This window comes from Carcharodon carcharias, chromosome 39 (genome assembly GCF_017639515.1).
Source record: "Carcharodon carcharias isolate sCarCar2 chromosome 39, sCarCar2.pri, whole genome shotgun sequence".
NCBI classification, from domain to species: domain Eukaryota; kingdom Metazoa; phylum Chordata; class Chondrichthyes; order Lamniformes; family Lamnidae; genus Carcharodon; species Carcharodon carcharias.
The window spans coordinates 1,092,929-1,120,873 of record NC_054505.1 but is presented as its reverse complement, the minus strand read 5'-3'; the positions used below and the strand labels follow the sequence as shown (position 1 = coordinate 1,120,873).

At 46.0% G+C, this 27,945-nt stretch overlaps 1 protein-coding gene across 6 annotated transcripts; it reads left to right on the top strand.

Moving 5' to 3' along the window:
* Positions 1 to 320: 320 nt before the first annotated feature.
* LOC121273102 (Fc receptor-like protein 5) lies at positions 321 to 27,945 on the top strand. Of its 6 annotated transcripts, XM_041180065.1 has the most exons (10): positions 321 to 596; positions 2,448 to 2,741; positions 4,592 to 4,885; positions 6,755 to 7,048; positions 14,948 to 15,241; positions 18,919 to 19,011; positions 21,725 to 21,752; positions 22,877 to 22,920; positions 24,618 to 24,658; positions 27,333 to 27,945. In XM_041180065.1, exons 1-10 carry the CDS (start codon positions 446 to 448, stop codon positions 27,396 to 27,398), a joined length of 1,599 nt encoding a protein of 532 aa, XP_041035999.1. In that variant the 5' UTR covers positions 321 to 445; the 3' UTR covers positions 27,399 to 27,945. The 6 variants fall into 6 exon arrangements, with proteins under 6 accessions (XP_041035999.1, XP_041036004.1, XP_041036005.1 ...); XM_041180070.1 differs by lacking the exon at positions 2,448 to 2,741; XM_041180071.1 differs by lacking the exon at positions 4,592 to 4,885.

The following is a 27,945-nucleotide window of genomic DNA, read 5'->3' as shown; positions in this document are numbered from 1 at the left end:
AGTGATGTTTCTGGAATCTTGCTCTGCGAAATGATGCAACATTTCACAAGTCATAATATTTCACTATCAGTTCAGTGTAAGTAAAGCTGTCTGGGGCGTACTGAGTTGCTACGAAGAGCTTTCAAATACATGTTGATGTCTTCGTTCCTTTGTAAGCAAAAACCAAACTCACAGTTTGTGGAATCTGAATCCCGGATATAAACACTTGCCTTCCACACAGATCAATGGACATTGAGTTGGTAACGTTCTACTGTACATGACATTCCTCTGATCCACTTCTCATCGTTCTTTCATTTATTCCGCAACAGCTAAACTATCAAAACCAGTGATAGAGCTTGATCAACCGACTGGGGTTTATGTAGTCGGAGAGACGGTCGCCATTACCTGCTCTGTGACTGGGCGTTATCGTGATAAAACCTTCCACTTTTACAGATGAGACCAGGAAATGCCCCGCTTACACGTCACCACGAAGAACAACATTGGAACGGCTCATGTTACCGTTGGAACAGATGGAGAACAATACAGCTGCGCATATAGCGTCAATGGTCGGCGGATATATTCCCCGGTGAGCGAGCATGTGATGGTGACTATAACAGGTCAGTGACCGGGAACATAAACTGTTACTTGACAATAAAACTTTGTTTGCATTTTTACATAACCATGTTGTAGACATTGCAACAAAATGTAACGTTCAATGTACAGAGGAAGCAGTGGAACCGAATGTCCTTCGATTTCATTTCTCAACACGTGACAGACTTCGTGAATGAATGGAAGCGGAATGAACCCGCTGTGCAATGTCAGTGATGTCAGGGGCTGAGTAGGGTATGGGAGGAAGGCAGGAGCCGGGGGGCGGTGGGTGACGGGGCAGGCAGCAGCTCGAATTTTCAGTTGCTGGGGAGATGTGCAGTCATGCGCTTTGATCTAACATCGCAGTCCAGCTGATGACAGGGTTATATCCATTCTGAGGTCAAAATGTCCAAGAATATTCTCCTCCAAACGTTGATGAAGTCACAGCGAAACCCCCAACCCGCCCCATCCTTTGGGATCCTGAGGTGACTTGACAGGGAGCATGTGGAGAAGATGCTTCCTCTTAGGGAATAACCTAGAACGTATTGTCCAGGTTTAAAAGCAGTGGCTCCGCATTTTAGGCAGAGATGAGCAGAATGGTTTTCTCTCTCAGAGGGTGGTGAGTCTTGGAACTCTATACCTCAAAAGGCGAATATTGAGCACTTGAACATTTTTTGAAGGCAGATCGAAATAGATCCTTTATTAACGAGGGGGTTAAACGTTCTCGGGAATCGGCAGAAAATTGTGTTTAAGGTGACATCAGATCAGCCATGATCTGACTGAATGGCGCAGCAGGCTGGAAGGGCCGAGTGGCCTAATCCTGTCCCTAATTCGTATATTTGTATGTTGATATGTTCGAGTTTCTGCACCCTGAATTGAACAGTTATTGCCGCATTTTCGCTCTCATTCCCCACCCTGAAACTGGGACGAACACCTGTCGTTTTGGATTATCTGTATTCAACAGCCCGTACGGAATTTGATATCACTCCTTCCAGAAAAAGAAAGATCTGGTGTTTGTTCCCACTCCAAATACTTTAGCTTCATTAATCAGGCCGATATTCACCCCGGCGCAAGTAGGGCCTTAGAGCTGCACTGTGGGCGATCCACGCATTTACTTTAGGACTTGATCTGCATCATCCAGAACGCCACCACTCGCCGCCCCCATCCCCACTCCCTCCCACCCCACCCCCCCATAATAATGCTGAGGGTGTGAATCACTGTTGGAGAGACATGTATTCATGTTAGGTCTTGCTCTGCATAAGCCAGGTAGACACTGCCCCGGTGCCACTGCTGAGGGACCGCTGTTCTACCGGAGGTACGTGCATATGCTCTTAACTCTCCAGGACATGATCTCCATAATCCAGCCAACACAGCGGTGTCAGTCCTGAAATAACACTGCACTATCAGAGGGGGTTTCTATCTGATGAGATGTTATGAACATCCCTCATTTCAGGTGAAGGCAAAATACACCATGGGCTGTATTTCAAAGAAGGTCATTGGGCAGTTCTGCATCGTGTGTTGAGATCAATTGTTAGCCCTCATCCAATTACGTCATTAAGCTTTCATTATCTCAATGATGTTTCTGCAATCTTACTCAGCGAAAAGTTGCTCCATTTCACCATTCGGAATATTTCACTATCAGTTCAGTGTTTGTAAAGCTGTCTGGGTCGTGCTGTGTTGCTAAGAAGGGCTTTGAAATACATCTTGATGTCTCCGTTACTTTGTAACCAAAAAGCGAACTCACGGTTTGTGGAATCTGAGTCCCGGATGTAAACACTTCTCTTCCACACGGATCAATGGGCATTGAGTTAGTGACGTTCTACTGTACATGATATTCCTTTGATCCACTTCTCATTGTTCTTTCATTTATTCCACAACAGCTCCACCATCAAAACCAGTGATAAGACTTGATCAATGGACTGGGGTTTATGTTGTCGGAGAGAGGGTCACCATTACCTGCTCTGTGACTGCAGATGATCGAGATAAAAACTTCCACTTTTATCGAGGTGGCCAGAATCTGTCCCTCTCACAGTTTACCACAAAGTACGACATTGGAACAGCTCGTGTTACCGCTGGAACAGATGGAGAACAATACAGCTGCGCATATAGCGCTTCTGTCAATGGTCGGTGGATAGATTCCCCGCTGAGCGAGCATGTGATGGTGACTATAACAGGTCAGTGACCGGGAATATAAACTGTTACATGAGAATAAGACACTGTTTGTATTTTTTACATAACCATGTTGTAGACATTGCAACAAAATGTAACGTTCAATGTACAGAGGAAGCAGTGGAACCGAATGACCTTCGATTTCATTTTTCAACCCGTGACAGACTTCGTGAATGAATGGAAGCGGAATGAACCCGCTGTGCAATGTCAGTGATGTCAGGGGCTGAGTAGGGTATGGGAGGAAGGCAGGAGCCGGGGGGCGGTGGGTGACGGGGCAGGCAGCAGCTCGAATTTTCAGTTGCTGGGGAGATGTGCAGTCATGCGCTTTGATCTAACATCGCAGTCCAGCTGATGACAGGGTTATGTCCATTCTGAGGTCAAAATGTCCAAGAATATTCTCCTCCAAACGTTGATGAAGTCACAGCGAAACCCCCAACCCGCCCCATCCTTTGGGATCCTGAGGTGACTTGACAGGGAGCATGTGGAGAAGATGCTTCCTCTTAGGGAATAACCTAGAACGTATTGTCCAGGTTTAAAAGCAGTGGCTCCGCATTTTAGGCAGAGATGAGCAGAATGGTTTTCTCTCTCAGAGGGTGGTGAGTCTTGGAACTCTATACCTCAAAAGGCGAATATTGAGCACTTGAACATTTTTTGAAGGCAGATCGAAATAGATCCTTTATTAACGAGGGGGTTAAACGTTCTCGGGAATCGGCAGAAAATTGTGTTTAAGGTGACATCAGATCAGCCATGATCTGACTGAATGGCGCAGCAGGCTGGAAGGGCCGAGTGGCCTAATCCTGTCCCTAATTCGTATATTTGTATGTTGATATGTTCGAGTTTCTGCACCCTGAATTGAACAGTTATTGCCGCATTTTCGCTCTCATTCCCCACCCTGAAACTGGGACGAACACCTGTCGTTTTGGATTATCTGTATTCAACAGCCCGTACGGAATTTGATATCACTCCTTCCAGAAAAAGAAAGATCTGGTGTTTGTTCCCACTCCAAATACTTTAGCTTCATTAATCAGGCCGATATTCACCCCGGCGCAAGTAGGGCCTTAGAGCTGCACTGTGGGCGATCCACGCATTTACTTTAGGACTTGATCTGCATCATCCAGAACGCCACCACTCGCCACCCCATCCCCACTCCCTCCCACCCCACCCCCCATAATAATGCTGAGGGTGTGAATCACTGTTGGAGAGACATGTATTCATGTTAGGTCTTGCTCTGCATAAGCCAGGTAGACACTGCCCCGGTGCCACTGCTGAGGGACCGCTGTTCTACCGGAGGTACGTGCACATGCTCTTAACTCTCCAGGACATGATCTCCATAATCCAGCCAACACAGCGGTGTCAGTCCTGAAATAACACTGCACTATCAGAGGGGGTTTCTATCTGATGAGATGTTATGAACATCCCTCATTTCAGGTGAAGGCAAAATACACCATGGGCTGTATTTCAAAGAAGGTCATTGGGCAGTTCTGCATCGTGTGTTGAGATCAATTGTTAGCCCTCATCCAATTACGTCATTAAGCTTTCATTATCTCAATGATGTTTCTGCAATCTTACTCAGCGAAAAGTTGCTCCATTTCACCATTCGGAATATTTCACTATCAGTTCAGTGTTTGTAAAGCTGCCTGGGTCGTGCTGTTTTGCTAAGAAGGGCTTTGAACTACATTTTGATGTCTCCGTTACATTGTAACCAAAAACCGAACTCACGGTTTGTGGAGTCTGTGTCCGGGATGTAAACACTTCCCTTCAACACAGATCAATGGGCATTGAGTTAGTGACGTTCTACTGTACAGGACATTCCCTTGATCCACTTCTCATCGTTCTTTCATTTATTACACAACAGCTAAACTATCAAAACCAGTGATAAGTCTTGACCAATGGACTAAGGTTTACGTTTTCGGGGAGAGGGTCACCATTACCTGCACTGCGATGGCAGATGATCGAGATAAAATGTTCTACTTTTACAGAGGGAACCAGGATCTGTCCCTCTCACAGTTCGCCACAAAGTACGACATTGGAACAGCTCGTGTTACCGCTGGAACAGATGGAGAACAATACAGCTGCGCATATAGCGCTTCTGTCAATGGTCGGTGGATAGATTCCCCGCTGAGCGAGCATGTGATGGTGACTATAACAGGTCAGTGACCGGGAATATAAACTGTTACATGAGAATAAGACACTGTTTGTATTTTTTACATAACCATGTTGTAGACATTGCAACAAAATGTAACGTTCAATGTACAGAGGAAGCAGTGGAACCGAATGACCTTCGATTTCATTTCTCAACCCGTGATAGACATCGTGAATGAATGGGTGGGGAATGAATCCGCTGTGCATTGTCTGTGATGTCAGGGGATGAGTAGGATATGAGAGAAGGCAGGAGTCGTGGCGGTGGGGGGGGGGGGGGCGGTGGGTGACGGGGCAGGCAGCAGGTCAAATTTTCAATTGCTGGGGAGAGCTGCAGTTATGCGCTTTGATGTAACGTCGCAGTCCAGCTGATGACAGGGTTATTCTGATGTTGAAATGTCCAAGAATATCCTACTCCAAACGTTCATGAAGTCACAGCGAAACCCCCAACCCGCCCCATCCTTTGGGATCCTGAGGTGACTTGACAGGGAGCATGTGGAGAAGATGCTTCCTCTTAGGGAATAACCTAGAACGTTTTGTCCAGGCTTAGAAGCAGTGGCCGCGTATTTTAGGCAGAGATGAGCAGAATGGTTTTCTCTCTCAGAGGTTGGTGAGTCTCGGAACTCTATACCTCAAAATGCGAATATTGAGCATTTGAATATTTTTTGAAGGCAGCTCGATATATATCCTTTATTAACGAGGGGATGGGGTGGTTGAAAGGTTCTCTGGAATCGGCAGGAAATTGTGTTTAAGGTGACATCAGGTCAGCCATGATCTGACTGAATGGCGCAGCAGGCTGGAAGGGCCGAGTTGCCTAATCCTGTGCCTAATTCGTATATTTTTATGTTGATATGTTCGAGTTTCTTCACCCTGAATTGAACAGTAATTGCCACATTTTGGCTTTCATTCCCCACCCTGAAACTGGGACGAACACCTGTCTTTTTGGATTATCTTTATTCGACAGCCCGTACGGAATTTGGTATCACTCACTCCTGAAAAAGAAAGCTCTGGTGTTTCTTCCCACTCCAAATAATTTAGCTTCATTAACTAGGCCGATATTCACTCCGGCGCCAGTAAGGAGTTAGTGCTGCAATGTGGGAGATACACGCATTTACTTTAGGACTTGATCTGCATCATGCAGAACGCCACCACTCGCCGCCCCCATCCCCACTGCCCCCCACCCCACCCCCCATAATAATGCTGAGGGTGTGAATCACTGTTGGAGAGACATGTATTCATGTTAGGTCTTGCTCTGCATAAGCCAGGTAGACACTGCCCCGGTGCCGCTGCTGAGGGACCGCTGTTCTACCGGAGGTACGTGCACATGCTCTTAACTCTCCAGGACATGATCTCCATAATCCAGCCAACACAGCGGTGTCAGTCCTGAAATAACACTGCACTATCAGAGGGGGTTTCTATCTGATGAGATGTTATGAACATCCCTCATTTCAGGTGAAGGCAAAATACACCATGGGCTGTATTTCAAAGAAGGTCATTGGGCAGTTCTGCATCGTGTGTTGAGATCAATTGTTAGCCCTCATCCAATTACGTCATTAAGCTTTCATTATCTCAATGATGTTTCTGCAATCTTACTCAGCGAAAAGTTGCTCCATTTCACCATTCGGAATATTTCACTATCAGTTCAGTGTTTGTAAAGCTGTCTGGGTCGTGCTGTGTTGCTAAGAAGGGCTTTGAAATACATCTTGATGTCTCCGTTACTTTGTAACCAAAAAGCGAACTCACGGTTTGTGGAATCTGAGTCCCGGATGTAAACACTTCTCTTCCACACGGATCAATGGGCATTGAGTTAGTGACGTTCTACTGTACATGATATTCCTTTGATCCACTTCTCATTGTTCTTTCATTTATTCCACAACAGCTCCACCATCAAAACCAGTGATAAGACTTGATCAATGGACTGGGGTTTATGTTGTCGGAGAGAGGGTCACCATTACCTGCTCTGTGACTGCAGATGATCGAGATAAAAACTTCCACTTTTATCGAGGGGGCCAGAATCTGTCCCTCTCACAGTTTACCACAAAGTACGACATTGGAACAGCTCGTGTTACCGCTGGAACAGATGGAGAACAATACAGCTGCGCATATAGCGTTTCTGGCAATGGTCGGTGGATAGATTCCCCGCTGAGCGAGCATGTGGTGGTGACGATAACAGGTCAGTGACCGGGAACATAAACTGTTACGTGACAATAAGACACTGTTTGTATTTTTTACATAACCATGTTTTAGACATTGCAACAAAATGTAAGTGCAATGTACAGAGGAAGCAGTGGAACCGAATGACCTTCGAGTTACAGACTTCGTGAATGAATGGGTGCGGAATGCACCCGCTGTGCATTGTCTGTGATGGCAGGGGCTGGGTAGGGTATGGGAGGAAGGCAGGAGTCGGGGGGCGGTAGGTGACGGGGCAGGCAGCAGCTCAACTTTTCAGTTGCTGGGGAGAGCTGCAGTCATACGCTTTGATCTAACATCGCAGTCCAGCTGATGACAGGGTTATTCTGATGTCAAAATGTCCAAGAATATCCTACTCCAAACGTTGGTGAAGTCACAGTGAAACCCCCAACCTGCCCCATCCTTTGGGATGCTGAGGTGACTTGACAGGGATCATGTGGAGAAGCTGCTTCCTCGTAGGGAATAAACTAGAAAGTATTGTCCAGGTTCAAAAGTAGTGGCCGCGCATTTTAGGCAGAGATGAGCAGAATGGTTTTCTCTCTCAGAGGGTGGTGAGTGTTGGAACTCTGTACCCCAAAAGGCGAATATCGAGCATTTGAATATTTTGTGAAATGCAGATCGATATAGATCACTGCATCAAAATCAAGTGGCCAGTGTTTGGGGAGAGGAGTTTATGGGAAACCGCTAACTCCATTGCAAAATTTCTGACTTGCTCCCTGAGAGAAAGGACCCTGAATTCACCCTCTGGTCGTCAACTACTACTATAAGTGCTGAGATGGGAAGGGGAGGAAAACAGGAGGAGGTTGTGAAGGGACAGTCAGCAACTGAAGGATGTCATTGGGGGAGGAGGGGTTGTCCATTGCTGGGTGACGTCACGGTGTAACTCGGGATTGGGTGATGCCTTTTCTGACATCATACTGGGTCCGAGTGCCCAACGCCGACCATTGAAGCATTCACACAAGAGAGAAAAAGCATCACAGAATCCAATTGCGGTGGGGCAAGATGTACCTTCCAATCCTTTCACCGTTTGGTTTTCATACTCCACACTGATGCTATTATTTGGCGCCTTTGTCGTGGACTATATTCGCTGATGTCCTTACCTAGACCAGCACGCTACCCTAAATAAGATGGTTGAATAATCAACTCCCTTTCCCGATTGAGCTCAATAATCCAGGATGACACATTCACACACAGCGCCAGTGCTGAAGGAGTGCTGCATTGCCTGAGGTAGATGTAGGCACCCTGGGAATTGAGCACTATATTGCAGGCCTTCACTTCCCTGCTGCAATCACTGAGGCAGCGCTGCTTTGTCGGAGGTGGATGTAAATAGTCCAGGATTTGATCACCATAATCCAGGCCAACACTAACCACCCGCAATCTCTGCCCTTCCGGTGCCAGTACCGAGGGTGTGCTGCACTGTCGGAGGTAGATGAGTGCACGAATGGCCCTTAGCTTCAGCACCGGAGTCCCCTGACACAGTGAAAGTAAAGTGGGAGATTTGTAATGTCAGAGGTGCTATGTTTCAAATGAGAAAATGAAAACAAAGTCTGGAGCACCGCCTCTCAGGTACCTGCATGTGACCTCACTTGCCTTCACTTCACAGAGCATCAATCAGTAATTCTGCCCACCTCATGTCACCAAATATCAATGCAACAGAACACCTCACTCACAAGGTGCACATTATCCCGTCATTATCTTTGCGCATTAATAGTAATGAGACAATCAACCTCATACCACATCGTCACAAAGGACAACATTGGAACATTCACTGTGCGCGATATAATTGAAAGGTTGGGGGGGTGGGTGGCAGGGGGCATTGTAAATAAAGTGCCTCCGTGAAGGGGAGTTACCATCCCAGTAAATTTTCGAATGTCATTGTAGCAGGTGTGTGATTTCGAACGCGAGCGTTAACATGTCTATTCAATCACTCCTGGGAATTAAAGAATAAACCCTGGATTAACATTCTCTAGCCCTCAGGGGGACATTGTGTTCATCTCTTGTCTACTCCTGATCCAAAACACTGACCCATTATTGCCAGTGTCACCATTAATCACAATCAGAAAATGCAGCAGCACGGACGGAGGCTATTCGGCCCATCTTGCCTGTGCAAGCTCTTTGAAAAAGCTGTCAATTTTTCATTTTTTACGAGATGTGGCAATAAATGGCAAGTTTAGAATTAAATTGCCTCTTACTCGTTACCATTTAGAAGGCAATGTATATTCACTCAAGCGTTTATCCAAAATTTCAGCTAAATTATCCATTAACAATATTTTTCCAGTTCCACCGAACGGTCCTGTTGAATCTGCTTTCACCTTTGTCTGGTTACAATGACAAATGAACCACAGGATGATCTGGTACTGGTTACGATCGTTCTTTCGAACATTTGCAAGGAGAGAACCACCTCAAAGCAGTTTGAGGTAGCACTCTGCAAAATTACAATTATGCAGCTTATTTATACATCGCTGATCACGTACAAGAACATTGTTCAGATTCTAATCTCGTCAGCATATGGGATTACCTTAAACAGGTATCTCTGGATCCAGGCACACACACCCCCCTTCAACCAGGCAGAACGTTCACCCTTATCTAGGCTAGGACCATCTGTCCTTCCCTTATCCATTTAAGAAGAGCACCTCTTCTTGTTTGCATCCTCCATCTCCAGTCTGACTCCCAAGACCTTTCTGGTGATTGCAGGCCCTAAGGGTGTGCGAGGTTCATCTGGGAACCTCTGAATTTTAATGTGCTTGATGCGACTGTCTGCCTGGAAATTTGAGGTAATTGCCTTCCAATAAATTCTTCCTGCTTTCCTCCCAACACATCAAGTAATTCCAATCCATAATTGCCCTTTGGAAGGTCGTGATGAGCCGCATTTTTTGACAATCTGCAGTTCACCTGTTACATGGAGGCACAAGCGCACACTCAACCATACCCACGTGCCCATGTGCTCACAAACATACACGCGCACACGCATGCACACAAAGAAAGCACAAAGACAGACAAACACCGAATTAACTCTCACAAAACCGCCCGATACACCGTTGCAATTCTGAAAATGAATGAGTTTTTGAAAAGCATTATTTATTTATTTTTTAAGTTCAATCAACACGCCGACTGCCCCTTTATCGAATCTCATTAACCGAAGTGAAGAGACTCCTTCGGTACGGCTCACTTGTCTTGTGATACCAATAATTATAGAACATTAATTATAAATGAATCGCCCGAATGTAGTGTCCATTTTTTGAAATCACAGAGCCGTTAAGAAAACCAGTGATAACACTTGATCAATCGACAGGGGTGTATGTAACAGGAGAGACGGTCACCATGACCTGCACTATGACTGGAGATGTTCGGGAGAAAAACTTCTCTTTTTACAAAGATGACGAACGACAGTATTCTTGGCTAATTGACACAAATGACAATACTGGAACATTCCCGGTTACTGGTAGAAGTAGCGAATGGAGATTCCAATATCAATCCTGAATTTCCAGCAGAGGTCGGCATCTAAAATCCCCAAAGAGCAAGGCTGTGGCCGTGACTATCACTAGTGAGTGACAGGGAACAGAGATTGTTCATATCTCTATTCAGCAGAAATAGTATATTCACAAATTCAGACCCCTGCATCAATATAAAATGTTCAGGGTTCGGGGAGAGGACCCCATGCGAAAACCATTGACTTCATTGCTTAAGTCCTCACTCGTTCCCTGAAAGAACTGGTCCTGAAGTCACCCGCTGGGCATCAACTACCACTGCAAGTGTTGAGATGGGAAGGGGAAGAAAGCAGGAGGAGGGTGCAAGGTGGCGGTCAGCAGCTGAAGAATTCTGTCACTGGGGGAGACGGTATCTATTCTTGGGTGACTTCGCGGTCGACCTCTGAATTGGTTGATGCACTTCCTGACATCATACTGGGCTCAATTGCCCAACTCTGGCTATTGAGGCTGTCAAACAATAGAGAAACAACATCCCAAAACCACATGCGATGTGGCATGATGTACCTTACAATCCTTTCACCGTTTGCCTTTAATTCTCCACATTGATCCAGGCACTATTGGTTTTGTCATGGATAATCGTCATTCCTGTCCTGATCAAGAATATAGCACGCTATCCTAAGTCAGAAGGTTGTGTGGTCAAACTCCGCTTCAGACTGGCTAACAATCACCCAGCCCAACACTCCCCCTGGTGCCAGTACTGAGGAAGTGCAGCATTATCGGAGGTAGGCGCGTATTATCTTGGACTTGAGCTCCATAATATAGACCGACACAGCCACCTTGTGCCAGTACTGGGGGAGTGCTGCACTGTCGGAAATGAATGTTATATTCCTGGACTTGAACTCCATAATCCAGCACTCCCCCTGTGCAAACAGTGAAAGCCTGCTCCGCTGTCATATGTAGATGTATAAACTCTTGCTCTTGTGCTCCCATAATCCAGGCTGACCATGCTGCGGTGCTGGTGCAGAGGGAGCGCTGCACAGTCGGTGGTAACTCTTTTAGAGACTTAAACTCCATAATCCAGGCCCACTACTGAGTGAGTGCTGAGCATTAGGAGGTAGATGAATGCCATTAGGACGTTAGCACCAGTGTCCAAGTTTCCTGACAGAGTGAGTAGAGTGGGAGTGTGTAATATTTGATGTAAAGTGTTTCAGATGAGCCAATGATAAAAGTCTGTAGTCCCGCCTCTCTGGTGTCCTTAAATGGTCCTACTTGCCTTTACTTCACAGAAAATCAATCGGAACTCTTGCTCCTTCTCATGTCTCCCAGTATGAATTCATCAGGACACATCACGAAAAATTTGCACATTATTCGGGAATTGGCTCGTTCCAGTTAACGTGCAAAGATAATCAACTTCTCTCCTCTTATCAAATCGTCACATAGGACAAAATTGAAAATTTCACTGTTCCCGATACAAACGAAGGAGGGAGGTAATTAAATAAAGAGCCTTCGTAAAGGGAATGGAAATAGGGTCCCAGCTCAGAGAATCTGTGATTCTCACTATAGCAACTGAGTGTTGGCGATATGTCTGTTCAATCACTCCTGGCATTTAAAAAATGAACCTTAGTTTCACGTTTTCTAACATTCAGGGTGACATTGTGATCACCTCTTGTTTAATCTGATCCAAACCATTGACCCATTACTGCCAGTGTCCCCATTAATCACAGAATCAGAAAATGCGACAGCACAGACTGAGGCATTTCGGCCCATCCTGCCTGTGGAAACTCTGAACGTGCTTTCAACTTTTACTTTATTTGTTGATGAGATGAGGCAATAACTGGCAAGGGCAGAGTTTAATTGCCGCTTCCTAGTTGCCCTTTCAAAGGTCAGGTATATCCACTCCAAAGCATTTATCCATAATTTCTGCAAAATTATGCATTAGCAATATTTATCCATTTCCGTTCGAAAGTTGCTGTTGAATCTGCTGTCGCCTGAAGTAATTGCCATCATAATTGCCCTTTTGAAGGTGCTGATGAGCCACGTCCTTGACCATTTGAATCCTATCTGGTGCATAGAGGCACACATGCGCACGAACACACGCACACGCGCCCGCACACATACACAGTCGCACACAGACACAAACATGCGCACACACGCACACATTTTCTCAATCTATCTCAAACCCACGCACACACAGACACGCACGCATACATCAACACAGTCAGAGTTAGATATATCACAAAGCGCTTGAAATTCTGTTGCAATATTGAAAATGAACGAATTTCAAATAATGCGCTTTGAAATGCATTAGTTATTTGTTAATTTTAATCAACTTTCTCGAACCTCATTCGTGAGGTAAACAGACTCCTTCGGTACGGCTCAATTGTCTTGTGGTACCAACAATTATAGAACATTACATTGAGGCTATTCATTTATAATTATCGTGTCCATTTTAAAAAAAAAAATCACAGAGCCACTAAGAAAACCAAAGGTAACACTTGATCAATGGACAGGGGTGTATATTGTAGGAGAGACTGTCACCATGACCTGCATTGTGACGGGGGGTTTTCGGGAGAAAATCCTCTATTTTTACAGAGTTGATGGACAGCTGTACTCACGGAAAATTGACACACATGACAATACTGGAACATTCCGGGTTACTGGTAGAAGTAACGGTGGGCGACACCAATGTCTATTCGAAATGTCCATCAGAGGTCGGCAACTAACATCCCCGAGGAGCGAGGCTGTGACAGTGACTACCACAGGGGAGTAACAGGGAACAGCGATTGTTAATATGTCTATTCACGGGGATTGGCATATTCACAAATTCAGATCCCTGCATCAAAATTAAACAGTCAGTGTTCGGGGAGAGGAATGTATGCGAAAACTATTGACTTCATTGCTCATGTCCTGACAATTCCCAGTAAGAATGGGCCCTGAATTCACCAGCTGGACATCAACTAGCACTGCAAGTGTTGAGATGGGAAGGGGAGGATAGCAGGAGTATGGTGTGGGGGGCGGGGCGAACAGTGAGCAGCTGAAGGATCCTGCCACAGGGGAGTGGGTGTCCATTGTTGAGTGACGTTACCGTCCACCTCGGGATTGGGTTGTGCTCTTTCTGACATCATAATGGGCCCGAGTGTCCAAGCCCGACCATTGAGCCGGTCAAACAATAGGGAAACCACATCACAAATCTCACATTTCCCGGGACGGGATGGACCGTTCAATCCTTTCACTGTTAGGGTTTCATTTTCGTTTAAATTCATTCATGGGATGTGGTCTTCGCTGGCTGTGGCAACAATTATTGCCCATCCCTCGTTGACCTTGAGAAGGTGGTGGTGAAATGCTTTCTTGAACCGCTGCAGTCCGTGTGGTGTGGGTATACCCACAGTGCTGCTAGGAAGGGAGTTCTAAGATTTGGCCCCAGTGACAGTCAAGGAACGGCGATATATTCCCAAGTCCGTGTGGTGAGTGAGTTGGAGGGGAAATTCGAGGTGGTGGTTTTCCTAACTATTCGCGGCTGAAATTACCTGAGATTGTGTTGTACTATCTTCAATCACCACCTCAGCAAGTCTGTAGCACGCTACCTAAAGTTAGAAGGTTGCGTGATCAATCCTAACTCCATGTTGAGCTCCATATCCAGGAAGTCTGATCCAGACTGTGCCAGGACTGAGGGAATGCAGCTCTGCCGGCGATATATCTATATACTATAGGGCTTGAGCTCCATAATCCAGACCGATAAAACCCCGGTTGCAGTGCTGAGTGGAAGTTGCCCTGTTATAGGTGGATGTATATAATCTAGCACTTGAGCTCTATAATCCAGTCCGACACTCGCCCGGTGTCTGTCCTGCGAGAGTGCTCCACTGTCGGGGGGAGATTTACATACCCAATGATTTGACCTCCATAGTGAAGGCTGAAACTCACCCGGTGCCAATCCTGAGGAACTCACTGACTTCACCTAATTCTAATGGGGCATTCAAATGAGGGCTCAGTCAGCAATTTCGTGTTGGGTTAAAACAAGCAGCTGCATTTTCGTGAGTCACATCAGTGGGAACTTCGCTTCGGTATCCATTGGCCAAAAATACATCGTTAAAACAACATCACCGAGGGAGAAATCACATTGATTGTACCGCCATTAATTAATGCCCGTCCATGGCATCTTGCTGTGCCCAAATCAGCTGGTGCGATTCCTCAATTACCATAATGAATACACTTCAGCCGCACTTTGTCAGCTGCGGAGCTATTAGCGAAGGCCCTATTTCCTGATTGGCGTTTGGAAATGCGTTTACTTATCCTCCTTCCTGAGTCGTCAAATCCTGCTCTCCACATTTGTAAAGTCTCAAACACTTGTAAACACGGTGCTTCGACACAGGTCAATTATTGTCCTTATAACCTACTGCTGTACTGGAAAGGCTCTGATCCAGTTCTCATTGATCCTTCAATTCATTTTACCACAGATCCGCTAAAAACCCCAGTGATATATCTTGATCAAGCCACAGGGGTGTATGCAGTAGGGCAGACGATCACCATGACCTGCACCGTGACTGGAGATAATCGCGAGAAAATGTTTTATTTTTATAAAGGACATCAACAGCTGCCCTTTAATACAAGCAGCAGAAATACCGAAACGTTCACATTCCCGAATAGTGGTCTAAGCCACAGCGGACAATACCGATGTCAATACAGAGTTACCGTCCGGAGCAGGCAGTTCGATTCTAAACAGAGCCAGGCTATAACGGTGGCCATAGAAGGTGAGTGACAGAATGCAGATATTTAAACATTCATATTTATGGTGCTGGTTTTCTAAAATAAACAACGTTTCATTCACAGTAATAATATGAATCCTTTCAACTAAGCAGAGATGGAGTCCAAAGGATCGGTGATCTCATCCACAATTTTTACCGTTGGGACTGAACTCACAGATTGCAGGGGCTACTGTGGGTATGAGGGGAAGGCAGGAGTGTGATGTGAGGAGACAGTCAGCAGCTGAAGTGTTCTGTCACTGGGGGACGCTAGTCTCTAGTGGATAGCTCCAGTGCCTTGTGTAACTCTTTCGAGTACAAACCTGTTTCCATCTGTTTCAGATGAAGTTACATTGTTTCATAGTTTGCCATTGTGAGATTTGAACTCTTGATCTGGGGGTTACAAACCCAGTACCATAACCACTTGGCTATTTAGGCCAAGCAAGATGGTGTAACTCTTTCGAGTACAAATCCGTTTCCATCTGTTTCAGATGAAGTTACATTGTTTCATAGTTTGCCATTGTGAGATTTGAACTCTTGTTCTTGGGGTTACAAACCCAGTACCATAACCACTTGGCTACTTAGGCCAAGCCTAGTCTCTAGTGGATGGAGATGTCACCGTCTTAATTGGCATTGAATTAGGCCCAGTGGGAAAACGTGTTTTCTGTTAAAATAAAGATTGGCGTTTGAGAGTTATATCAGTGGGAAATTCGTTTTGGTGTTCAAGGCCACAGCACCAAAGCAGAGTAACATTCCACACGTCGGTGCTGGTTCATTCCCATGAATTGGCTTTATTTCCATACATTGTAATTTTAGATGTGTTGGACTGTCTCAACATTTTAAACAAACTATTTTTGCAGCACTCTCGCCTGAATTATAAAGCAATGGAGTCAAATTTCACTTCAGTTCATGAGTTCCTCAAATGCAGCCCGACACTCCACCTGCTGCCTTTACTGTGGAAGTACTGCACTGTCGGGGGTAGATGCTTCTCGTCTCGAACTTGAGCTCCATAATCCAGAAGCGTTTAGTAACTTTGCAAAGCTCGATGAAAATCGCACTTAATCGCTGAATTGCGAGAAATTTCCCAGCTTCTCCAGTCTCTCTCCATGCCAAACTCCCTCCTCTCTCAAAGCTTTGCAGTCAATTGTCCCTGCCTGCTTGACAGGGCTTCGTTATCCTGCCCATAGTGTGACGCCCCTAATTGGGCACGGCATTCGAAGTGAGGGCTATCCAGTAAAAATAATAGCAAAATACAGCGGATATTGAAAATCTGAAATAAAAACAAAATGCTGGAGGGCTCAGCAGATCTGGCAGCGTCTGCTGAGGTAGAAACAGTGTGAATGCTTCGATTTTCTATGACTCTTCAGAGTTGGGTCGGGGTGTGGAGAAGCGGGAGTGGAACAGAAGGACAGGGATAAGTGGACGCTCAGGGGAGATTGACAAAGATGTCATGGAGAAAAGACAAATAGAGTGTTAATGGTAGCGTTGAAGGTTAAAGAAGATGGTAATAGCCGCTGAAAGTTAAGATCACAGAATGTGTTAATGTCAGTACTAAGGTTATCACTGACAGCAAAACAGGTTACAGATGGGCCTGGCAGGGAGAGGGTGAGGGAAATATGTGGAAATGCAGGAGAAGGTTCATGGACTGAGGTTGTTGACATCAACTTTAAGTTCAAAAGGCTTAAAAGTACTCAATTAACACATTCTTACCATATCTTTATGCAATAATTAGCATCTTCTTTAGTCTTTAACACTCAGTACCATTCCATCTGTCTTGTGTCCATGACATCTTTCTCAAATTTCATTTGAACTCCCAACTCCACATGACCATCTATTTTGCTCCACCTGCTCCACCCTCTTTCACTATTTAATCCATCACATTTCTAATTACCTTTAGGTCTGAAGAAGAGTCCTCTGGACTGGAAACGTGAGGCCTGTTTCTCGGGCCACACATGCTGCCTGAACTCTTGAGTCTTTGCTCAATGTTCTGTTTTGATATGAGGACTAAGCAACGTTGCATGAAATTTTAGCATTAGTTATTTTTTGTATTATTCATTTTTGACAAAAGTCAGAATTGAATTTTGAATCAATCGTTCCTACCTCTTCGCTTCTAATTCCAGATCTTCCCGAAACATAGATATCCGTGGCTCTAGTGCAGTTGTTCAGGGCAGGGATGTCACATTTAACTATACAAATCACGGGGCAATCCTACCATCACGTTTTACCTACGCAGACAAGGTGATGCGAATCACGATGGGTTCAAGTCTGCTGCTTCAGGGATCAATTCTGTCACCTTCAGGAATATCGATCACTCTGAGATTGGTATTTATACCTGTCGGTATGATGCACTGATTAACGGAGGAAATCTATCCTCGGCTCTGAGTGACCCTATGCACATCACTAATACTGTGTGCTGTTTACTTAAAGAATAACCTCCCCTCTGGTAATCTTGCCAATTATTTTTAACCTGTGATGCCTGGCTTGAATCTGTCCAGCCCGTGTATGGAGCTTCGGCCTTTTTAGCTAATCAAGTTACATCAGTATTTCGAAATGTTCAATTAAACTACCAATTAACATTCTTACCAGGTCAGAATATGCAGCACTTTCCACGCTTCTGATCCATTTTGCGAAGTGATTTTCTTTAGGCAGATTCGTAGTTCATATAACCAACCGACGGTAATAAATTGTGTTACTGTTTTAATTTCAATCTGTGCCCTTTCCCTGACTACACTAAGGAGCGCACTTAACAGTTCAAACTGGCTTGAAAATGAGAGCAGCCTGTTCTCTTCTCCCGTGTACAGTATTGACCCAGTGAAATCATATTTCTTCCCATTAGCCTGGATTAATACAATAATTGCCTGGCAGTCGGTAAGCGGTTAATAACCAATGAAACACTTAAGGTCACAATGGCTCAAGTAATAAGCCGACCAATTGCATTTGAGCATTCTATTGGGTTATTCCAGCAGGGGTATTGACACGCCACCCGCGTGCCAGAGCCTTGCCAATTCCATTGCTGGTTGGCTTTTTTTAAAGCAGTGTTTTCATGTGCGCTATCGATACATGGGATTGGAGACAGGCTGTGAAAAACAAAAGCTGCGGCAGTTATCCAAGTAATGTAAAACCTAAGGAAAAAAACTTCACAAAATGGATCGGAAGTGAGGAAGTTGCTGCATCTTCTGACCCGGAAAAAATGTTAACTGGTGATTTAATAGAACGGTTCGAAATGCTGATGTAATTTGTTTAACTAAACAGGCCGAATCTCCGTGCACTGCCGGTGAGTGATTCAAACCAGGGAATTCAGATTGAAGCTAATTAGCAAAACAACCAGAGGGGAGATTATACTTTAAGTAAAGTTGTTTTTTGTGATCTGAAACACGACGGAGTGCGATTCAACAGTTTTAAACCTGAAGTGAAAATACATCTTAAAATAAAATTTGCAGTGCTAGGAGGAAAGAACGAGTGGGGTAGGAACGTGGATTAATTGACCATGTCCATTAAGGGTTCGGCACATGCGCGATGGGCCGAAAGGCCTTCTCTACTGAATAATTTTATAACTGTGTCTCTGTGGCTCTGTTTTCTACGGCACTCGTGCCCCAACTGTTGTGCAGATTAAGTTGCAGATTATTCGTTTGGTTTTAGAAGATGTTAATTAACACTGTCCTGCTCGCCCCCTTTCCCGCATTCAGAAAAGAATCCTGTTGCTCTGGCTGCTGTTGTTGGTTCTGCTTTGGGACTGATTCTCCTCCTTGCCCTATTGGGTGTCTGCGTCTGGAGAAAAGGTAGGTCAGACCACGTGTAACAACCGGTCATTACAAATGAACAGATGAAGTTAACTGTAGACAATTTGTGGTCAGTATGAACTAAATCCCTAAAACACCAACGGCCTCAACTTCAACATTAAGTGCAGGGTGATCCCGGTATGAAGGGTGAAATAGTCAATCGCAAAGTCATGGGTGGAAATTACCCTTGTTTGGAATGGCAAGACCGGGAACATCACGTCGACCACCTGTCAGATGCTCTATCCAATATCCCGCGGCATTGATTTCACAAGGGCTGAACAGATGGCTGGTTCATGATGCAGACCTCAGCCATACCGCTGCGTTTGGGCAGCTGTCCAGTACATGTCACCGGGTTATAATTGTTCCTTGGCTGGGGGTAGAATGAGCGGTATCGCATTCGAAAATCCAACAAATTCAAATATCTACAGCAAAACTCTCAGGTTGAGAAGAATGGAGGGAGAGCTCAGAGTGGTGATTTTATGCAAGTTGTTCAGAGAAACGATTGCATGGAATCTGGAACATAGCAGAAAAATAGGTTTAGACAAATGGATGTTGTGTCCAGCTGCTCTAATGTAAGCTGGGTTAGGTATAAGGAAGTTCCTCAATCACTAATGAGGCAAAGGAATAACATCAGCTACTGTCCTGGAGACGAACATATTGGAATTATTGACAAAACATACGGAATTTGCAATGGGATTGGGGCACAATACAGACCTTGGAGGGGATGAGTGAGGCTGTGTTCAGCTGCCTTCCTTATCTGGAAGATTCTGACTTTGAATGGCGGCAAAAATCCATTTCTCCATTCTCCACTGTACTTCCTAGCCTACTGCCATTCCACCCTTGGGTAACCCTCTCCAAATGAATTGTACATTTTCTTTGATACCGTGCCCCAGTCGCTTGCCCCTCCCCCCTCCCGCATCATCGTTAAACTGATCCCTCCTATGTGACACACAAATTGCTCAATGGGCATTTTCCCTTAAGAAATGCTCCCTGACCTTCATGTTCAAAGACTCGCAAACAACCTTCCGTTCAACCAATATACCAGACTATCATGGTCTGAACGTTAGAGTGGCTTGTTAGCATTCCTTATCTGCCTGGACCTCTCCACCCAATAACGCATATGCCATTGTTCAGAATGCTGTACAAATACAGGTCCCCGTGGACCTGCTCTCTCCCATTGACACCCCCACGCTGGTCATATCATTCACTCTAATTACTTCCTCTCCCTTGGGTGCACGGCCAGCTTTGCCACAATATGAATTTTCTTTATTCAGTTAGGCAAAGTCCATGAAGGTTTCTAGACCAATAATTATTCCCCATCCCTAAACTGTCCGGTGAGAAGGTGGTAGAGAGCAGCCTTCTTGCATCACTACAGTCCCTGTGGCTCAGGTGCGCCTAAATTGCTGTTAGGGAGGAAGTTCCTGGATTCTGAGCCAGCGACAGTGAAGGAACAGTGAAATATTTTTAAGTCTTTATGGTGAGCGTCTTGGAGGGGAAAATCCAGGTGGTGGTGCTCCCATTTGTCTGCTGCCCTTTTCCTTATAGGTGGATCCGAAGGCACTGTCTAAGGAGCCTTGATGAGTTTCTACAGTCCATCATGTAGATAGCACACACTGTTGCCAGTGGGCGTCAGTAGTGAAGGAAGCAACTCATTGTGGAAGGGGTGCCAATTTAATGGGCTGCTTTGCCCTGAATGGCGTCAGGTTTCTTGAGTGTTCCTGGAGCTGTACTCATCCAGCAAGTTTGGCATTTTCCATCGCACTCCTAACTTGGCGTGCTGTAGATGTTGGATAGGCTTTGGGGAGTCTGGATTGAGGTATTCGCCGCAGGATTCCCAGCCTCTGACCGGCTCTTGTAGCCATAGTATTTATGTGGCTGGTCCAGTTCACTTTCTGATCAATGGTAGCCCCAAGAATGTTAAGTGTGGAAGGGGGTTTGAGCGAAAGGAATGCCATTCTGTCCTTTTACATGTCGTAATCATTAACTGATGAGATATATGGCGTAAACATTTCTCTCTATAATGACCACACGCTGCCCGATCCATGGGTACGTCCACTGGAACCACACGCTCGTCGGCATTAACAGACATTGAAATAATTTGAGTTAATGTTTGATCATGATTAATAATCACTGACTACGGTTATTCAACGCCTCAACGGTTCGAAAAGTTGGAATTACGATCAAAATATGCGTTTTTCACACCTGACAATTATCAATTTTTTCATAGAATCATTTTGTTTTTGTTATTTGTTCATGGGGTTTGTGCATCACTAGCAAAGCCAACATTTATTCACCACCCCTCGTTGTCCATGCTGACTCTCAGGCGGTATTTAACTATCGAGAGCATCACTGTGAGCTCTGCAGTCACCTGTCGGCTACATAGGGCAACAGGCCGAATTCTCGTAAGAGAATTCTTGAACGAAATGGTTCGTTGATGGTAGGTTCACGGTCACCATTAGGGAATCAAGTTTTACTTGTTCCCAATTTTATTTCATTACCTCTATTGAAAGTGCCCAGCTCCCGAGATGGTTATTAACCCATGATTCCGGACCTTAGTCCAGGATTCATAATTAGGAGCCCAGTCAACCAACCAATACTTCACCATTCACATTTAAATGGGCAATTTGAGACTCAAAGACATTCGCTGCTCTGTGATTTGTTTCTCAAATTCCTATTCTGTTCCCGACTTATAATCCTTATGTTTCCTTCTCAGGGAAGAAGGAAAACATGCGGGAAACCAGGTGAGACCATTAAGTGTTGCATTTCAATGACATGTCACGAACATAATGATCAGAAGCCATTGTTCAGGCAATTTCTATTCTAGGAAAGCATTATGTATTTTTCATTTAAACACGAGGTCTCCACTTCACACCCGCACTCGCATCTTCCTTCCGGTGGCTTTCTCGGCGTGCTCTGCGCGTTTAATTTATACATAACATCCTTTTTAAAACCTGCAGCATTGAGATGCTGGACATCGAGACCGGGGCCCCCTAGACGCGAAGTGTGCGCTCGACCACCAAGCTACAGCCCTACCTGCGCCTGCTTTCTCCACTGGATTGTTGAAGTTAATGCAGAAGCGGGGGAATATAATTAAACCTTTCAAATATTTCTGCCATTGAATCACTGTTTGTGAATCAACTCCAGTTTTTTCTCTCGGAGGGTGTTTTTTTACCGTGGAACCCTCTCGCCCAGAGAGCAGTGGATGCTGAATATGCTCAAAGCTGACAAAGGGAGTTTGTCTTGTTCATAGGCAATGATGTCGAGGGGCATGTGGGCAGACAGGAAAGTGGAGTTGAAACCCCCTTCAGGTCAGCCATGTTCTTATGGAATGGCGGAGCAGGCTCGAGGGCCGAATGGCCTTCCCTTGCCCTTAAGCACCCCCAGGGTAATTAGGGATCCAAATTAAGGACAGGAGTAGGCCACGCTGCCCCTCGAAACGGCTCCCCCATTCAGTATGGTAATGGATGATCCGATTGCAAACTCAAACCCACATTTGCGTCCACGGCGAACAACCTTTCAACCCCTTGCTATTCAGGTATCTCTCTTTTCCTACCTTAAGATCATTCAAAGATTCTGCCTCTACCGCCATTTGAGGCCGATTCGTGCGCGTGCTCTTTCACTCTTTGCGCGCGGCCTTACTTTCAAACATGTGCGCGTTTCATTCCCTTCATAAATTCTGCCATTATTATCTGTAATAAATCTGGGTTTGAAACAGTTTAAACATGCGGCTGGTCATGCAAACAGGAAAGCTTTTACACTATACTCGGTAATCCGGCCTCCTGTCCATTTAATGCCTGCCTCATGTGTTTAATGACACGGGTCATTTCAGATCAAATGATTAACTGATCTTTTCTGTTGTTTGAAGGAACGCGGTGCCCTCTAGAGAGCAAAACAACGAACACCTGACATGTGAGTTCAGATTGAAATTCCCACAATCAGAATTGTCCTTTGTGTTCAAAAATTTGTCGACACTTCATGAATAATAACCGGCAGAAAATCATCAGCAGTTTGCAGAAAACATTGAAAATGAAAGCTTAAAAGTTGCAGAGTAGGAAATGGATCAGGAATTGCAGTTATACAAATCGCTAAATGAAGCGACAAAAGTTAACTCTCCTTTCACGCTCCAAGCAGCTGATTTCGGAAGGGATAGAATTGAAAAGTCAAACGGATAAGAAGAATGTGCGTCAAACCTTGATTCCACCAATTAGTACCGAAAACAATGCTGGTCGGCGTAGGATAAAAACACATGTACAGAGACACTTGAGTGAGTCTAAAATATTTACTAGGATGATCGAAGAAGGTCTAACATTCGGCAGGGGTTTAGCATCGCTGGGCCTCATTGCTTATGAAAATAGGAGGCTGAGGGATTAGCTAATCGAGTTCTTTGAAACAGAATAATATTTATAGTTTTGGGAGATAGAAAAATCAGAGGCGATGAACACGGTAGCTCCCTCGTGAACCAATAGTGCGATACGAATGTTATAATTTGAAAGAAAAAGACGAAAGACTTGCTTTTATAAAAGAATTTACACAACCAATGGACGCCTCCAAAGCGCCTTACAAGTGTTATGGATTTGATTTTCCAGAGAAGTTTCTCATTAGAAGCACCAAACTTAATTTACTGACTATAGTAGCAGTCATATGCTTCCAACAATCTCCACAACTTGGAGAACTCCCATTCTCAGGTTCCCCGAGATCATTTTCATCATCCAAGCCAGCAGATGGAGCCTTTCTTTGGAGATCGACCCAGCAGTGCAGCGCCCCCTCAGTGCTGCACTCTAATGCCAGCTTTGTTTTTCGTCCTGGATCCCGGGAGTAAGACTTCAACTAGGAATGTTTACCCAGAAATGCTGGGATTATGGAACACGCCCTGCGAGTGGTCGGGCCGAAAAATTTAAAAGTTTTTAAGAAGTGGTTGGGTAAAATATGAGGCATAAGTGAGGTTTGAACTGACTGACTAGCTTGAAGCATAGAAACTTAAATAGGAGCAGACGTAGATCATTCGGCTCTTTAAAACCTACTCCGCCATTCAATCTGATCAAGGCTGATTATTTATCTCAACCCTATACTCTTTCTGTCGCTCCATAACCCTTGATGCTTTTAGACCCTATAATTCTATTTCCTTCTTAAATATATTTAGTGATTTGTCCTCCACAGCCATCTGTGGTAGAGAATTCCATAGCTTCACCTCACTGAGTGAAGAATTTCTCCTTTGCTCAGTCCGAAGTGGTCTCCCCTGTGCGTTGATCCTGTAACACCTTGCCACAACATGTTGCATTTGTGATGCTGGTAACCATAGAGACCCACACAGTCAATCTGCTCCTCATTCCCGGGGAAAACCCTGCACGATCCATTTCCTGGATTGAGAAGAACATGGGGCTGTAAGACCAATTTTGGAAGTGCTTTCGTTCCATCACGAGCTATCTAAGGCCTCTTTGTGCTGATTGAAGATTAGTTGCCCCCATCTCTTTGCAGTGAGGGTTAACTGATGAAGCATCCTCGAGAAAACAGACCTACCATAGACATCAAACTCTTCACTGTAAAGGACGAATGTTGTCAGCACTTACTCATCAATGTTATTTTTAACATGCTGTGGTTTTGTTTAGACGCTGATCTTATCCTACAAACAAATCCGAAGGGAGAAGATGTAAGTTGCAATTGGTGCAGTGGGCGGTAGAGAGGGGGGGGGGGCGGTGCAGTGGGCGGTAGAGGGGGGGGGCGGTGCAGTGGGCGGTAGAGGGGGGGGGCGGTGCAGTGGGCGGTAGGGGGGGGGGGCGGTGCAGTGGGCGGTAGAGGGGGGGGGCGGTGCAGTGGGCGGTAGAGGGGGGGGGGGCGGTGCAGTGGGCGGTAGAGGGGGGGGGCGGTGCAGTGGGCGGTAGAGGGGGGGGGCGGTGCAGTGGGCGGTAGAGGGGGGGGGGCGGTGCAGTGGGCGGTTGAGGGGGGGGCGGTGCAGTGGGCGGTTGAGGGGGGGGCGGTGCAGTGGGCGGTTGAGGGGGGGGCGGTGCAGTGGGCGGTTGAGGGGTCTGTGGGCGGTTGAGGGGGGTGCTGGGGGCGATTGGGGGGGTGCTGTGGGCAGCTGCCTGGACTGTGGGCAGTTGAGGGGGGGGCTGCTGTGGGGGGTTGGGGGGGGCGGGGGTGTTGTGGGTGGTTGAGGGTGGTGTGCTGTGGGCTGTCGAAGGGGGGTGCTGTGGGCAGATGAGTGGTCTGTGGGCGTTTGGGGGGGGGCTGCTGTGGGCGTTTGAGAGGGGGGGTGCTGTTGGCAGTTGAGGGGGGGTGCTTGGGGTGATTGAGGGGGGCTGCTGTGGGCGGTTGAGAGGGGGGCTGCTGTGGGCAGTTGAGGGGGGGTGCTTGGGGTGATTGAGGGGGGGCTGCTGTGGGAAGCTGTGTGGTCTGTGGGCGGTTGAGGGGGGGGGGTTCTGTGGGCGGTTGAGGGGGGGGGGTTCTGTGGGCGGTTGAGGGGAGGGCTGCTGTGGGCGGTTGAAGGTGGTGGGCGGTGTGGGGGGGGGTGCTGTGGGCGGTTGAGGGGGGGGTGCTGTGGGCGGTTGAGGGGGAGCTGCTGTGGGCATTTGGGGTGGGTGCTGTGGGCGGTTGAGGGGTCTGTGTGTGTGTGAGCGGGCTCTGCGGGGTGAGTCATGTGTCCCTCAGTATCTGTGCGGATGTGGGGGCATACGGGTGGGCGGAAGCTTGAGGGAGTGGGGTGTGCGCGGGCCAGGGGGCAATTTTGTCTATCCTCTGATGATCTTTTGTTTATTTTGCTCCTTCAGACACCTGGAAGGATGTGAGCAATGTTTTGCTTCATTCACCCACTGAGTCCTTGTTTTGTTTTTGTAATGTCATAATCGACTTGTTCGTTGGTAAATGTTTAATCAAACAATATTTATTTTCGATCACATTTTTAATGCGTTTAAAATTGCCACTGAAATGCTTGCGGGGGAGAGAATCCAACGGAACAATATTTGTCTCAGTGGACTGAACAGCTGGACCTCATTTGTACACGAATCTTTGAAACTGAAGTGAAGAGTTGCTCCTTGTGCAGGACATGAAGTAAATTGAAAGTTTAGATGACGTTTTTGCAGTTGTCCATCTTAAATATAGCCCCATAGAACTGGGTACAGGCACTGATCAAATGTTACTGTTATTGCTCCTTTCTGGATTGTGTGTGGGATACAAGAAACATTATTATCGAAGCAAGTCATATTTCTATTTCCCAGACTGAACAAGTGTGAATTTCCAATGTCCAGCACCAGGCATTATTGTATCCTAACCTGAAAGTTGAGTTGCCCTCGATTTTTTGATACTGCGTGATAAAAGTTGAAACATTTACCGTGAGATAAAATGGTAGCTGATAGGGCACTGGTGAGACTACGTGTGTGCAGTCCTGATCTTAATATTTATGGAGCGGACGTATTTGCCTTGGAAGCAGTTCAAAAAAATTTCACTAGGCTGATCACTGGTTAGAGAGGTTAAACTTATGAGGAAAGGTGGATCAGGTTGGACCTCTACACACTTTGGTTCAGGCGCAAGTGTGATCATTATATTGGAACCAAAATGATTCTAGTGGGGGGAGGGAGCTTGACACGATACTGTATCAGAGGATACTGCCCCAACAAGGAGAAACTAGACCTGGAGGAGGGAGTTAAAAATAAGGTGTCTCACATGCAAAACCGAGGAGGAATCGTTTTTCTCAGTGAATCGGTAGGCTGTGGAATTATCTCCCTCACTGACGCAGCCTCCGCTGCTCTCTGGATGTACTAATGGCTGAGTTAGACAGAATTTTCACTGACAAGGGAGTGAAGAGTGATGGGGAGGGGTAGGACTGTGGAGTCAAGGACGCAATCAGATTATCTATGACCTTTTCGAAGGGTTGAACATTATCGAGGGACCGAATAGCCTACTCCTAATCTAATTCCTTGTGCTTTTATATTCTTCTGGTGATCCGGGATTCGGCCTAACAATGAAGTGAAAAAAGCTTGTGCGGGGAGTGGTGGGGGGGGCGGGGTGGGGAGTAGTGGTGTTTGGTAAGGGTGGGGTACTTATCGCTCAGGTCGTAAACACCTCAATTTTTCGGAATCCCCTGTTTCCCTTCCTTTGCTGGTGAGTCCCTACTTGTTAGTACAAGAAACAGCTTCCCTCTGTGCTAATAGCTTCACTGGGAAAAGGAACAAGAAGCAGACAGTCAATGCCCTGTGACATTGAGGTCTGCTCTATATTAACATCTGATCACAAGACCAAGCCCGCTGCCGAGTTTTTGCCTCTTTCTGCTCACATTTTAAGACGATTGCTGAATTTCTGACCAATTGCACGATTGCTTTCATCATCAGTGTCAGCGAGATAACAGCCATGCCCAGAGTGAGGAGTACACCCTCTACGCAGCAGTGAAGCTGTAGAGCAATCCCAGAGCTCCCGGGCCCTCAGTGAGAAGCCCAGCGTCGCTCTGCTTAATGACCATGAACGAGCCACCCTGTTCCACGATTATGCAAGGAAATTCTTGATCTACAGATAGTTTTAACGACAACTCCAAGCTCAGGTGATGTTCTAGCCCACTCACTGAATAGCTGTCCCTGGGCGCCGGTCCCGTCTGAGACGAGTGCCAGAATGAAGATGCGGAGAGATGGATCAGGCGATGGAATGGAACTGATTTCAACCACTGGTACCGATGATGACCTGCCCTTTACCAACTGCCTGATTACTCCCTTCCTCCGCCAGATTATGTTCTCTGTGCTAAGATTAGGCAATTCTCCACGCCCAGAAACGGAAGGCCAAAATCCATTGCCATTTCAGAGCGGGGTTTTACCCATGTTGGTTGCTGGAGAAGCGATTTTTGTTATTGCTATAGTTAATAAAGATAGTTTGGAAGCTATTTTAATTTTATCCCAGTCTGGTTATAATGAAATCCCGCGCTTTCATTTTCGCAATAAATACATTACAATCTGA

Coding starts and splice junctions, on each gene's coding strand:
- LOC121273102 (XM_041180065.1), top strand. CDS start 446: ATGCCCCGCTTACACGTCACCACGAAGAACAACATTGGAACGGCTCAT. Junction 2,742..4,591: donor TGTGATGGTGACTATAACAG/GTCAGTGACCGG, acceptor ATTACACAACAG/CTAAACTATCAAAACCAGTG. Junction 7,049..14,947: donor TGTGGTGGTGACGATAACAG/GTCAGTGACCGG, acceptor ATTTTACCACAG/ATCCGCTAAAAACCCCAGTG.